The sequence below is a fragment of the Diceros bicornis genome, chromosome 9 (assembly GCF_020826845.1).
Source record: "Diceros bicornis minor isolate mBicDic1 chromosome 9, mDicBic1.mat.cur, whole genome shotgun sequence".
In the NCBI taxonomy this organism is placed as follows: Eukaryota; Metazoa; Chordata; class Mammalia; order Perissodactyla; family Rhinocerotidae; genus Diceros; species Diceros bicornis.
This window is the reverse complement of record NC_080748.1, coordinates 48,041,372-48,054,952: the sequence shown is the minus strand read 5'-3', so window position 1 is coordinate 48,054,952 and position 13,581 is coordinate 48,041,372. Positions and strand designations below refer to the sequence as shown.

Genomic DNA, 13,581 nt, shown 5'->3' with positions numbered 1-13,581 from the left:
TTGGGCAGAAGCCTCAAGTTATGAGAGCAGAAGGTTAGGAATATGACCCTTTATATTTAATTTTCTTCCAAGAATATTAATAAGATCTCTAATAATAGTTCTCATTCTGGAAGTTAGCAGTTGGAATATAATAGGGTAAACCATAAGCTTCAATTGAAGAGCAAAACTGGTATGATTAGTTAAAGAATCCCAATAATTTAGATATGTCAAACAAATGCCTACAAGATAGAATGCCCCAAAGTCAGTAGCTCTATTTCTGTATTATATTCAATCTCCTTTGATAAGAATCTAGACATACTTCATTTTGGGGCTTTGACCTTTGTTTTCTGTTAATTGAAGTCTCGTGGTCAAAAATTCAATCATGTGTGGATTCTTCTCTTCCCTCACCTTCATCTGTGTTCACGCTAAGATTTCACTTACCAGCATAGGGTAATAATGGGCTCTGACTACAAGGAAAGCTATCCCTTAGCAAACAGAAACAATTCCACGTAGTAATAATGTTAAATAATTATTGCTAAGCTATGTGTTGTGACTACAACATGACTTTGAAATGACTGCAGTATGATGAGAATAAGAATGTGAGAGACTGTGATGCTTATGAAACGAACTGGAAAGTGGTGGTGCTGCTATATTTATTGTAAATGTATCCGAACAATGGTTCATTTATGATTTTAAAGTAGTTCAGAGCCTAAAACAGATGACAATTGGAACAATGCACTAGCTTTAATTGTAAATTTTGTGACTGGCAAAAGGATCATTCGCTGTGGTTAGATAAAGGAATCTTCCTTTAATTCACTGGCATTATTGTATGAGGGAATATTTTTCTTTTGACTTTTAGATACTTCAGCAGTCCTTTTTATTCTTAAATTTTGTATATTCTGATCATACAAAATACTACTATCATAAGAGTTGTTTGGCTATTTAAAAACAGTATCAACCTATTGCCTGCAAGAAACCTGTTTTTATACTTCACATATAAGGGATTAATGAATTTTAAAGTGGGCTTTTACTGTGAATACTCACCTGAGGAAAAGTTTGCATAAAAATGAGCTTACATTTTCATAGATGTGGGGAAATTGTCATGTCAAATGAGTCGGTTAAATAATGGAATTATTTATACAATATTTAGTTTGGTAGGTTTGCTTAGTGATTTTTTTTTTTACTTAAATATCTAAAAGTAAGTATTCATATTGAAACTGAAAATCATTGTATTCAAAAACAAGACTTATCCCTGATCACACCATCATAGCGCATAACTAGGGGAAAAGCCTCGGATACATATACAACCCAGTACAGAGCGGGGAATACGGAGATTTAAAATAAATGCCCTTTATCTCTGTAAGGTAGAACGAGTTAATCATGAATTAAGACCTTCTCAGATCACCTTTATAGGTCATTCAAAAAATTAAATTTTTTGTTCCAAGTGAACTATTATTAATGCTTCAAACTTTACTCAGGTATCTGGCGTTGTAGGTACAACACATTGCACAAACCTTCGTGGTTTACTGATTTTAAAAGATCAATCAAATATAGATAGCACTTTCGGGGCCAATACTTAAGGAATAAAGTTAATCCTTTCGGGAGTCATTCCATCCGGCTCTTGTATGCAAATGAGGAACGTGTGTGCACACGCTACAGAACTGGAGTCCTAGAAATGAATTGCAAGGGGAAAGACAAGTATTACATGTAAAGTTGGAATCAGCAGAAAGTGCAAGGGGAAAGGAAATGTTCCGCAGCTTGGGGAGCAGCTGGAAGGGACTCCTTCCAGCCTTTAGCAAGAAAAGTTTGCAGTTAGGTGAGCTGGAAGCGGGTTTTGCCGCAGCCGCGTGTCCGGGCGAGCTCGGGTTCGCAGATTTCTGGGCGCGGCGGGAGTAGAAATTCAAGGACAGCCACGATCGGCCGCCGCAGCCCGTCCTGCTCCACCAGATGAGACTTCGCACCGCACAACCAGAACGGCCAGTGCTGACCAAGGCGATCCCAGAGGCTGCCAATTTCCCTTCCCCCCGGGCAGCTTCCGACACCCTGCATGTAGGGAGTGCTCAAATTAATTTTCTTTCCGGTCTCGACTGAGATTCAGATATTCTCTGCCCCGACCTTTAGCTATCCCCCCTCTCCGCCCTTCTCGCCAATGTCCCTGGCAGCAAAAGCCTGCAGTTGCAGCACCGGGCGTGTTGTCCGTTTAACGCGCTCCGGGAATCTGCTGGCCCGTGCTCCCCTCGGAGAAGCCACAATGCGCCTCGCGCCTCGGATCCTGGGATGACTCTCTGATCTTTGCATTTTGGCCCCTCCATTTAGCAAAGAGAAGCGCGCGAAACGTGCGCCCAGAGATGAGCCGCCTCGGCGTCCCCCATCCGCCCTCCGCCGCGCCCGAGGCTCCCTGGATCCGCGCCCGCACGCCTCGCTGGCCTCCCGCGCCGCCCCAGCTCGCCTGACTGCCGGGGCTCGGCAGTGCGCTGCCCCGCGCGGCCCCGAGCCGCCGGCCCCGCTTCCGCCTGCGAGAGACCTGTCCGCGCGGGCCCGGGGACAGCCGGCGCTTCCCTCCGGGCCGGACCCTGCTGAGCATGCTCAGTGCGCCTCCTGGAAGCCGGCTCTCCCGAGGCCAGGATCACTTCTCCGGGTTTTCACGGCAGCCGAGGGGGCGCTGAGGAGGGGAGGCTGGGAGACAGTCTGCGCCTTGTTCCGCGCCCCCTCCCTCGTGCCCGGCTGCGGCCGCCCGCACCGCAAGATGCGGGCCAATCAGGGGCCGGGGGCGGGGCCTATGCCGTCACGCCCTCCCTCTGGGCTTATTGAGAGTTATATCAAGAAATTCAGTTCAGAGAGAGGAAAGGAGAGGGAGAAGGAGAGAGGGGCAGAGGAGAAGAGAGAGAAGGAGAGCACGCAAGAGAGGAAGGAGCGCCTTAGAGTCTCTGAAGCACGCAAGAGATAACCAATTAGGAATTTTTTGGGCAACTGTCACCCAGGAGAGCAACCAGAGAATCACCATCACCCCAACTCTGACGTTTCCTACAAGAAGTTAGAGACTTAAGCAGTATTAACATCGGAGGGAAATGATATGCTTGACGCTGTGGAAAATACCCCTGAACTGAAGGAGTGCAAGTGGATGTTGTGTGTGTGTTAAATACCAGAAGATCCCAGACCCCGTGGGTAATAGAGACGAAATGTGGAGAGAATGACTAACGACAAATCTGTGAATTTGTTCTCTGGAGTTGCTAATTTGCCAGCCCGAAGCAACACATTTTACAAGGAGGAAACGTTTTGCTGCTTCTGATTTCTCCCCAAACTGGTGCTACCAGATGCATGGCTTTCTATGTGTTGGAACAAATCGTTCCTAACTGCAGCATACCGGGAAAGGGGAAAGGTTGAGGCAACTAACGTAAGTGTAAAGTTTTGCATGCACAATTGTAAATTCTGTGTTTGGATATGTCCTCAGTGGAGACGAGGGATGTTTGTAATTGGGCAGACGGTTGGGGCAGAGCTCACCTACTCGGCTGTATCTGCATCCCTACCTGCATCACTCTGCCGGAACTAATCGCGGGCATCAGCTACCGTGCAGCCTAATGCAGATAAGATTAGAGCTTGGGAACTGACCAGTTCTACTCAAGTAGGAAGCTGCCTGGAGCCTTGCACCCATTTAAATTGCAGTTAGAGGAGCATCTAAGCAGAAACCTTTTTACCTGCATTATTGGTTTGCAGTATTTATGTGTGGGAGATGTTACTTATATTTTAACCAGAGATCAGGGTTAAGCAACTGCATTTTTTTTTCTCTTTTATACTCAGTCGAAAATATTGTGCTGTTACATGGAAATGTTAGCTGCGTTTCATTTACGTCTCGACACTCTCTTCCACCTCTAGGATAAGGAATCATATATTATTCTACATTTTTAAAAGTTTTAAGGTATTTATTAATTCTAATGGGGATAATTTGACAATATGGAGAAGTGAGAGCAAGGTCTGGGGAAGAGATCTGAAGTCTTGGTATTGTGTTTTTAGGCGATGAGGATGTGTAGTGGCCGGTGACTATTGCCTCTGATGCTGCAGCAGCATTTCCGTGAGCTTGTTTCCCAGTAAGATTGTACTAGAAGGCAGTTGAAGGACTGGGAGGAAAGAAAAAGATAGTCTTTGTAGAAGAAAGAGATGACTCAGTGTGGCAGAGAAGAAAACACATCACATTTGACATGTGACAAAGCAATTAGCAGGAACCGTAGCTAAATACTTAGTGTTTTTCACTTGCACCTAAAAAAACTGAGGGAGGTGGGTTAGAAGCCAGGAGGCGGGTAAGACGGGGGAGGGGAAGAGGAGAACAAGAATGCATGTTTCGAATTAAACAGTATCCTGAAAAACAGTGTGGGTGAAGACAGGTAAAAATAGCAGCTGTCCTTAATTCAAAAGTAGAAAATTTCATTTTCTCTGGGCAAATGCAACAAGCAGGGGATATTTAGTGTTCTTTATCCACAGAGTTAACTTGCAAACAGTAGCAGAGCAAACTGCCATGTTTACTAATATGCAGTGGAAAATGTGTTGTGATATTTTGTGACTGTGTGTTTTTGTTTACTGAAGAATAATATTGTCTATACGATTGTGTTGACAGTGGCTGTCTCCAAATAAGCGATGAGAGGTAATGCGTCCTCCAGTCCATGCACGCTTCCTCTTGCAGTTCGTGCATCATTCCTCAGTGGAAACCTTTAAACGCTAAAATCCAGGAAAAGAAAATAAATACATTATCATGGACCTGAGGGATTTTTACCTGTTGGCTGCTCTGATTGCCTGTTTAAGGCTGGATTCCGCAATAGCTCAAGAACTTATTTACACTATTAGAGAGGAATTGCCTGAAAATGTGCCCATAGGAAACATACCAAAGGATCTGAACATTTCTCACATCAATGCTGCCACAGGGACCAGCGCCAGCCTTGTCTACAGACTGGTTTCTAAAGCTGGGGATGCCCCTTTGGTGAAAGTCTCCAGTAGCACTGGGGAAATTTTCACAACCTCCAATAGAATAGACAGAGAAAAACTCTGTGCTGGAGCCTCTTATGCTGAGGAGAATGAGTGTTTCTTTGAACTTGAGGTGGTGATCCTCCCCAATGATTTTTTCAGGCTGATCAAAATAAAAATAATTGTTAAGGATACCAATGATAATGCCCCCATGTTTCCATCTCCTGTCATCAATATTTCCATTCCAGAAAACACTTTGATCAACAGCCGCTTTCCAATTCCATCAGCTACAGATCCTGACACAGGCTTCAATGGTGTACAGCATTATGAATTGTTAAATGGGCAGAGTGTTTTTGGACTGGATATCGTGGAAACTCCCGAGGGAGAGAAGTGGCCGCAATTGATTGTTCAGCAAAACTTGGACAGAGAACAGAAAGATACCTATGTGATGAAAATCAAAGTAGAGGATGGAGGCACTCCACAGAAATCCAGCACAGCCATACTGCAGGTCACAGTAAGTGATGTAAATGACAACAGGCCAGTGTTTAAAGAGGGTCAAGTGGAGGTGCATATTCCAGAGAATGCTCCTGTAGGCACCTCTGTAATTCAGCTCCATGCCACTGATGCAGATATAGGCAGTAATGCTGAAATCCGGTACATTTTTGGTGCCCAGGTCGCCCCTGCAACCAAAAGACTCTTTGCTTTAAATAATACTACTGGGCTGATTACAGTTCAGAGGTCCTTAGATCGAGAGGAGACAGCCATTCACAAAGTGACAGTGCTGGCTAGCGATGGCAGCTCCACTCCCGCTCGAGCAACGGTTACCATCAATGTCACTGATGTAAATGATAACCCTCCTAACATAGACCTCAGGTACATTATAAGTCCCATCAATGGCACAGTGTATTTATCTGAGAAAGATCCTGTCAATACAAAGATTGCCCTAATTACAGTTTCAGATAAGGACACGGATGTGAATGGCAAAGTGATCTGTTTTATTGAAAGAGAGGTCCCATTTCATTTGAAGGCGGTATACGACAACCAGTACTTGTTAGAGACCTCTTCTTTGCTGGACTATGAGGGCACCAAAGAATTCAGCTTTAAAATTGTTGCCTCTGATTCTGGGAAGCCCAGTTTAAATCAGACTGCTCTGGTAAGGGTTAAGCTTGAGGACGAAAATGACAACCCACCAATTTTCAACCAGCCTGTAATTGAGCTGTCAGTTTCTGAAAACAACCGACGTGGGTTATACTTAACAACTATTAGTGCCACAGATGAAGACAGTGGGAAAAATGCAGACATTGTTTATCAGCTTGGACCGAATGCCTCCTTCTTTGATCTGGACCGAAAGACAGGAGTTTTGACAGCCTCCAGAGTCTTTGACAGAGAAGAACAAGAGCGATTCATTTTTACAGTAACTGCCCGGGACAACGGGACACCTCCCCTCCAAAGCCAAGCGGCTGTGATAGTCACCGTTCTGGATGAGAATGACAATAGCCCCAAGTTTACTCATAATCATTTTCAATTTTTTGTGTCTGAGAATCTGCCAAAGTATAGTACTGTGGGGGTAATCACAGTGACAGATGCAGATGCTGGAGAGAATAAAGCGGTGACTCTTTCCATTCTAAACGACAATGATAATTTTGTGTTGGATCCCTATTCTGGAGTCATAAAGTCAAATGTCTCATTTGATAGAGAGCAGCAGAGTTCTTACACTTTTGATGTCAAAGCCACTGATGGAGGACAACCACCTCGTTCCTCTACTGCAAAAGTAACTATCAATGTCATGGATGTCAATGACAATAGCCCAGTTGTCATTTCTCCACCTTCTAACACTTCTTTTAAGTTGGTGCCCCTCTCAGCCATTCCTGGCTCCGTGGTAGCAGAAGTTTTTGCAGTGGATATTGACACTGGGATGAATGCTGAACTTAAGTACACAATTGTGAGTGGGAACAACAAAGGCTTGTTTCGGATTGATCCTGTCACAGGTAACATTACTCTGGAGGAAAAACCGGCACCTACTGATGTGGGCTTGCACCGTTTGGTGGTCAACATAAGTGACTTGGGATACCCTAAGTCCTTGCACACACTTGTGCTTGTTTTTCTTTATGTTAATGACACTGCTGGAAATGCCTCCTATATCTATGACTTGATTCGCAGGACTATGGAGACCCCATTGGACAGGAACATAGGGGATAGTAGCCAACCCTATCAAAATGAGGACTATCTCACCATCATGATCGCCATCGTCGCCGGCGCCATGGTGGTCATAGTCGTGATCTTCGTCACTGTTCTGGTGCGTTGTCGCCACGCATCAAGGTTCAAAGCAGCTCAGAGGAGCAAGCAAGGTGCTGAATGGATGTCCCCAAACCAAGAGAACAAACAAAACAAGAAAAAGAAAAGGAAGAAAAGAAAGTCTCCCAAGAGCTCTCTTTTGAACTTTGTTACAATTGAAGAGTCCAAACCCGATGATGCAGTTCACGAACCTATCAATGGGACAATAAGCCTGCCGGCTGAGCTGGAGGAGCAAAGTATAGGAAGATTTGACTGGGGCCCGGCACCTCCAACAACCTTCAAACCTAACAGCCCTGACCTGGCCAAGCACTACAAATCTGCTTCTCCACAGCCTGCTTTTCATCTTAAACCGGACACTCCAGTTTCCGTGAAAAAGCATCACGTGATTCAGGAACTCCCTTTGGACAACACCTTTGTCGGGGGTTGCGACACCCTTTCCAAACGCTCTTCCACTAGTTCAGATCACTTCAGTGCCTCAGAGTGCAGTTCCCAAGGAGGCTTCAAGACAAAGGGCCCCTTACACACCAGACAGGTAAACGAGCACTTTTACTGGTCTATAAGTACTGCATACAAGTGCCCAGTCAACCAGTATTAACGCGCCAGTGTGTCTATTGTTTTGGTCTAACTTTAGCTTAGTTATAAAGAGGGAAAAAAAACTTGACCCCTTTTTCTATTCCTCTGGGGCTCAGTCAAGAATTTTTAGAACAGCTTTGAAATTTCTGAGTTCTGAGAATTATTTAACCTCCCAGTTTCCTTCAAATGGCAAAAGATGAAAAGAGGAAATTATTCAAAAATGTCCCAAGATAATGTTTGCTGAAGAAGAAAACCTGTTCTGATATGCCAAATTCTGCTCCTGGGGTTTCCAAATTGACTGCTTCAAGATTTTCACATTACCTTTTGATCTCGAAAGTCACCTTCAAATCTCAAGTTTTAAGTGACGTTTGAAGGTCTGACTATAATGATGTCAGAGCTGTGGTTGCTAAAGGGGTTAATTTTTTTTTAGTCTCTAAACAAGATAGTAGAGTATGAAATGTACATCAGTTGTGAAGCACATGATTGTTGATAGATTGCAACTAAGCCATATAGGAAGTCTTCTCTTTGATTTCAGATGATTTTATTGTAGTATAGTAGATTGGGTATTGAACAGAGAGGTTTGCAGATTGTCCACAATGGCCAAAGTACTCTTCCAAAAAGAAAAAAAAGAAAAGAAAAAAAGTAGAAGGAATGCTTTCTCCCTGATATAACTGATTTATACAGAAAAGAATGAATCCATTGTAAATATTCTCTCATCTTAGTAATGCATAAGTGATCTGTCATAACTCATTCTAAACCGTAAAATATGCCATATGAAGAGGGATTAAGAGGCTGAGCAACTCATATTTCAACCAAATCCAGAATTAGTTTTTCTTAGGTCTAATAATTCCTTGTTAATAAAGATTTAAATGCAGCGCTGTCTAATTTATTTCACTGGTGCTTGTCTGTTGCCACGGAAGTTGAGTGTCAATAATATCCTGTAGATGGCACTAGGGTATCATGTCGCTTGTGCTGGCTAGGTGCCAATCCTGCAGTAGCAAGGAGATGGGGGAGGGAAGGATCAAGCTGGTACTATAGCCAAAGATACCTTTTATTTAATGATAGTTGCTCTGGAGCAACTATTTAAGTTCATTTGCTTGCTCTTTTGTGACTAGCTCTCACCACACCAACTTCCTAGGATTTCGTAGTCTAAGTTCTATCTTTGTTGGTATTGAGTCCACCTATGGTGATGACCCATCTGAATTTGTTAAAAATAAGGAACATATAGATTTCAGAAAATCAAGTAAAGCAAAATAAGTTTGCAGGATAGTATTGACAGTTGTTGAATAGTGTTTGAAAACTCAAGAGTTTTTCTTTTCCTTTCTTCTTTTTATGGGGGGTTGGGTGGGGAGAGAAAGTCTTATTGAAACTCTATCTCCTTCTCATCATCTAGTGTTTATTGCTCTGGAGTGACTTTAAGACTTTGTGGTAATAAGATATTTATAAAAATAATTTTGACAATGAATCACATAGGTACTCCCAGAACATTACAACTAAAGTCTCCATTTCTTAAAGTAAAAGATTAAATATCTAGAGCATTTCAAAAGCACATATATTTAGAGTTTGAATGCACAGAATGAAAGGAATTAAAATAAGTCAGTCTAGAAGTTGTAGAGGAGAATATGATGTTATTAGACGTAAGTTGAAGTTGGAACAATTTATTTTCATGTTAACTTCATCAGCTTTAAAAGAGGTTGATTTAAAAATTTTGAAAATTTCCAAGCTTAGTAAAGGTTTGTAAGAGTTGGTAAATAGTTAATCATGGTAAGAAAAGTAATGTATGAAACTAAATGGATTTAAATATGAAGTTTCCATTTAACGAAAAGAAAGAAAATGGCTTTTTTTATTAGTTACTCTTAATGTGAATGTCACTCACAATGTACTGATTATATTTTATGATTTGCATAATATCTTGAAAAAACTAACATGATTTAAAACTTTTCTTATAAAATCTGAAATTTATTTTTCAAAGAAACATACTGATATTCTTCCACATTATCTTTCTTTTCAAATAAGTGTGGTGGGTATTAGTAGCGATGTGCAGACCCACTTTTTCTGACTTCTCCTCGAAAGTTGAAACTATATATAGTACAGTGACATAAATGTTAAGAGCATTTCAGCAAAGTATGCAAAAGATCATTTGTTGAGGCTTAGTCAGTCATAAGAACATTTGTTTGTATGATGTAATCTTTGAACTAGGATGCTGAGTAATTCTCTAACTGGAACTAAAGTGCATTTTAGACATTCCTTGAGACCATGTGTCACTGTGCACTTCTTGTAGGCATTTCGATGTTCAAATGTAGCTATAATTCACTATTATGATAAAGAGCTATTGAAATGGCTTTGCTTATACCTTTTAGAAGTTTTCATGCTGAGAAAGAAAAATTGCGATGTTGGAGAAAAAGAATATTGGAAGTAAAAAGAGGTGATGGTGGTAACAATGTGTACAGTTTTAGTATAAAAGAGGCATATTTTCTATGAATACAACCCTTTTATTGTTTTTTCACTGAAGTATATGATTGTTATCTGAAGATGTTCTAGTTAAGCTAAAAAGTCAAAATTCTGTTTTTAGCTCCTTCAACTAGTGGCTTTTCTACAAAATGTGCTCCTGACACTGCACAATTTTGAAAAAATAGAGTTTATTACAACAACAGCTTTCAAAGGAATTTGTAAACTAACATATAATCTGTGAAGATTTTTAGTTGAGTGGGCACGGATTGCTGTTTACAAGGACATCTTTTCACTTTATGGTGCTAGTTGATGTGTGGGTAAAATGCAAGATTCTTGAGTAGAGGGTTACCAAAGTTAAATATCATTAATTTGTACTGTCTATACAATGAAAACGTGATGTCTGACTTTTACCCCATGAGTTTGCTCGTAGTGCATTGATTCTTATTTTGTCTGACTTTCTTCCCCCTGCTGTTTTCCTTGTGTGACCCTGCAAAGAACGTATGAAGCAATTTGTAAACCACGTTCCTCATCCACTCTATTTTACGAAGCTTTCATTTTCCTTGAATATAACAAGTCTGTCACTGAATTTTCCACAAATTATTTTTTATGAATTTTTGGAAGTACCCTTAACATTCACAGATTGAGTGAAATTTCCTTTTTTTTTTAAAGCAACATCATGTCTTGGTCTTTATTCATAAATAAGTAAAGTTCACTGTTATATAGTTAAGAGGATGGCAACATAACCAGTACCAGTAAGGCTTTAAATGATAAGCTCATCGGGGTATTTTCTCTAAAAGGAAAAAATATTCTTAATGGATGTGATTTTTAAAATATGATAATAAGTTCTCAAATTTTAAGGTGTCTCAGAATCACCCAGAGGGTTTCTTAAGATATGGGTTGTTGGGCCCCACTCCCAGAGGTTCTCATCTGCTACCACTGGAGTCGAGCCTGAAAATTCACATTGCTGACAAGATCCTAAGTGATGCTGATGCTGCTAGTCCAGGGTCCACACTTTGAGAACCACTGCCTCGGCATCTCGGAACAATAAATGTCAGCTCCTTTCCCTTTCAGATTATCATTTCCAGAGGACCTGTTTTTGCACAGTCCAGCTCACAGCTCACTTATTGACAGACGTTTTATTGTAGCTGGAGGCTTTATAGTAAGCTGTTTATTGCTGTTTCCCAGCCCAGTTGACAACATTTAGGGAATTAATTTTCTTGGCCCCAGTGTGCTTTTTGTGGGGGTGTAAATGAAAATGTTAAAGAAAAAAAAAGTGACCTATTTACATTTGACAACTTCTTCCAGTAGTAAAACAATCTGTGATAGTTGTACTAGACTTTGGTTCTGGGTAAACAGTCATGTTTAATTTTTAAATGCAATGCTCATTTTAGAGCTTAAACATCCTTTAACTTTTCACAGTCTAGAGTATTTGCTCATATATACATTTGTGTGTATATTGAAGAAATTATACGTTGAAAATGTGATCCATGCTGTACTCCAGTGTATACATGTACTTTTACAATATAAAGGGAATTGCTTATATTCCCAATCATTTATAGACACTATATTACATTTATGATTACTTTTCATTTTTGAGTAATCCCACTACAACCACTACTGAAATGCTATGTCGTGTAAAATGAGCAAGACAGTCATAGAATTGCTATTTAGAATAGTGAGAAAGAAAAATACAGTTGAAAGTGAAGGGAGAAAATATTAACTAATGTGAGGCTGGCAGAAACTTTAAGATATTTTAAACTACTAGGTTTTGGAGTATAAGGTGACAGTTAAACACAGGTGGCATGTGAAGAAAAATTGCTCCCCAAAATGCAAATTATATTTAAAATGTTATCAGTTGTGATTTTTATTTCTATCCCTTCCCTTTGGCTAAGTGCTCTATGATTGTGAAGTCAGTTTATGGTCATGAAGTCAATTTATGAGGTAGAAGATACCCAGACTCCTTGGATATTGTTTCAAGAATTTGAAATGAAAATGGGCCATCCATTCAAATTGGTTCTCTTTCCTCTCGGGTTTGTAGGACAAATATTTGATGATTTTTTTTCAGGTTGATACACCTAAGCTATAAAATTCAAGGTACATCTTAGCTTTCATTGCTAATAACCTTAAGGAGGTAAAAATAAAAAGTTGCTGCTGTGTTAAGCATAGACATGTCTGCTGATTCCTGAACATTTGTTAACATAGAGAAAATAACTTCTGTAGTTAAAATATTCTATTATCTTATTTTCTAAATTTTGCTGCAATTAATTCTATATATAGAAACACTGTAAATTGATGTTCCCTTACTTTCAGATGAGTCATCCTCATAGTGTCACACAATAGGCTTTGGCATCATTAAAGTTACCTTGCAAATATTGTACTTGTAATAATGTTATATTCTTATAGTGTATGCATAGTCTTATTAGTTAAATATTTCAAGCTATAATTTATCTTCTCATAATAGCACAAATTAAATTATGATATGTGATATAGTAAAATAGAGAGAATTTGGATTTAATGCAGAACCTCAAATCTAAAATCAGATTTCCTCATAACAATTGTGAACTTATTTGAACTCTCAAAGTTTCATTTTCTTATTGAAATACATGAGATGTGTGTAAATTAACACTCCAAATATTAGAAGTGGCATCTTAATGAATTATTTTTCACATTACATTATTTTACGTGACAGTACTGAGGTATGAAAGTGACACCTTTAAATCACGTTTTCTCGTAAACTCTGTTCCTATAATTACTTTTATTTTATTCTATAGATTTTTTTTTTGATTTCCAAAATTTTTTGGTTGGGGGGAATGCGGAAATCCAACAAATGCTAAAAGCTACGGTGGTTGTGTTGGTCCAGTTATACCAGACTAGGTTGTTTACAGGATTCCAGGCCATGCCAACTATATTGCTCTTTTTCAGTACTTTCTCAGTTTGACTTTATCAGAGTCGAACTCTTAACTTGTGTATAGTTAAAAAAGAAAAAACCAAAAATGTGAGTCTGGTGGATTGTTTAGCACTTTTACTTAAAATCCTTGAAGTAAGCTTTCTCTGAATTTAGTCTGGTGTTTTCTTGACAGGGATCCTTTATTAAAACTATAAATTACCCTCACTAATATTAACAAATCAGTTAATATCTTATATATTTAACATAGTTGGAAATTAAGTAAGAATTACTTACTGTGGATTTTTAAATTTTGTCTTTCTCGACAGGCAAAGTTAGGTTTAATATATTTTCCAGAATTTATTACATGCCAGGGCCCTAAATTTTATATCAGGTTTGTTGAAATATGACTCTAATCACAGGCCAGGCATTAGTGAGAATTTGAA

The 13,581-nt window shown here is 39.8% G+C and overlaps 1 protein-coding gene across 1 annotated transcript; it reads left to right on the top strand.

Annotated features, from left to right (window-relative positions):
• Nucleotides 1-2,846: 2,846 nt before the first annotated feature.
• Nucleotides 2,847-9,100, top strand: PCDH9 (protocadherin 9). Its single transcript, XM_058548286.1, has 2 exons — nucleotides 2,847-3,373; nucleotides 4,589-9,100. The coding sequence occupies exon 2, from the start codon at nucleotides 4,724-4,726 to the stop codon at nucleotides 7,820-7,822; it is 3,099 nt and encodes a 1,032-aa protein (XP_058404269.1). The 5' UTR covers nucleotides 2,847-3,373; nucleotides 4,589-4,723; the 3' UTR covers nucleotides 7,823-9,100.
• Nucleotides 9,101-13,581: the final 4,481 nt, after the last annotated feature.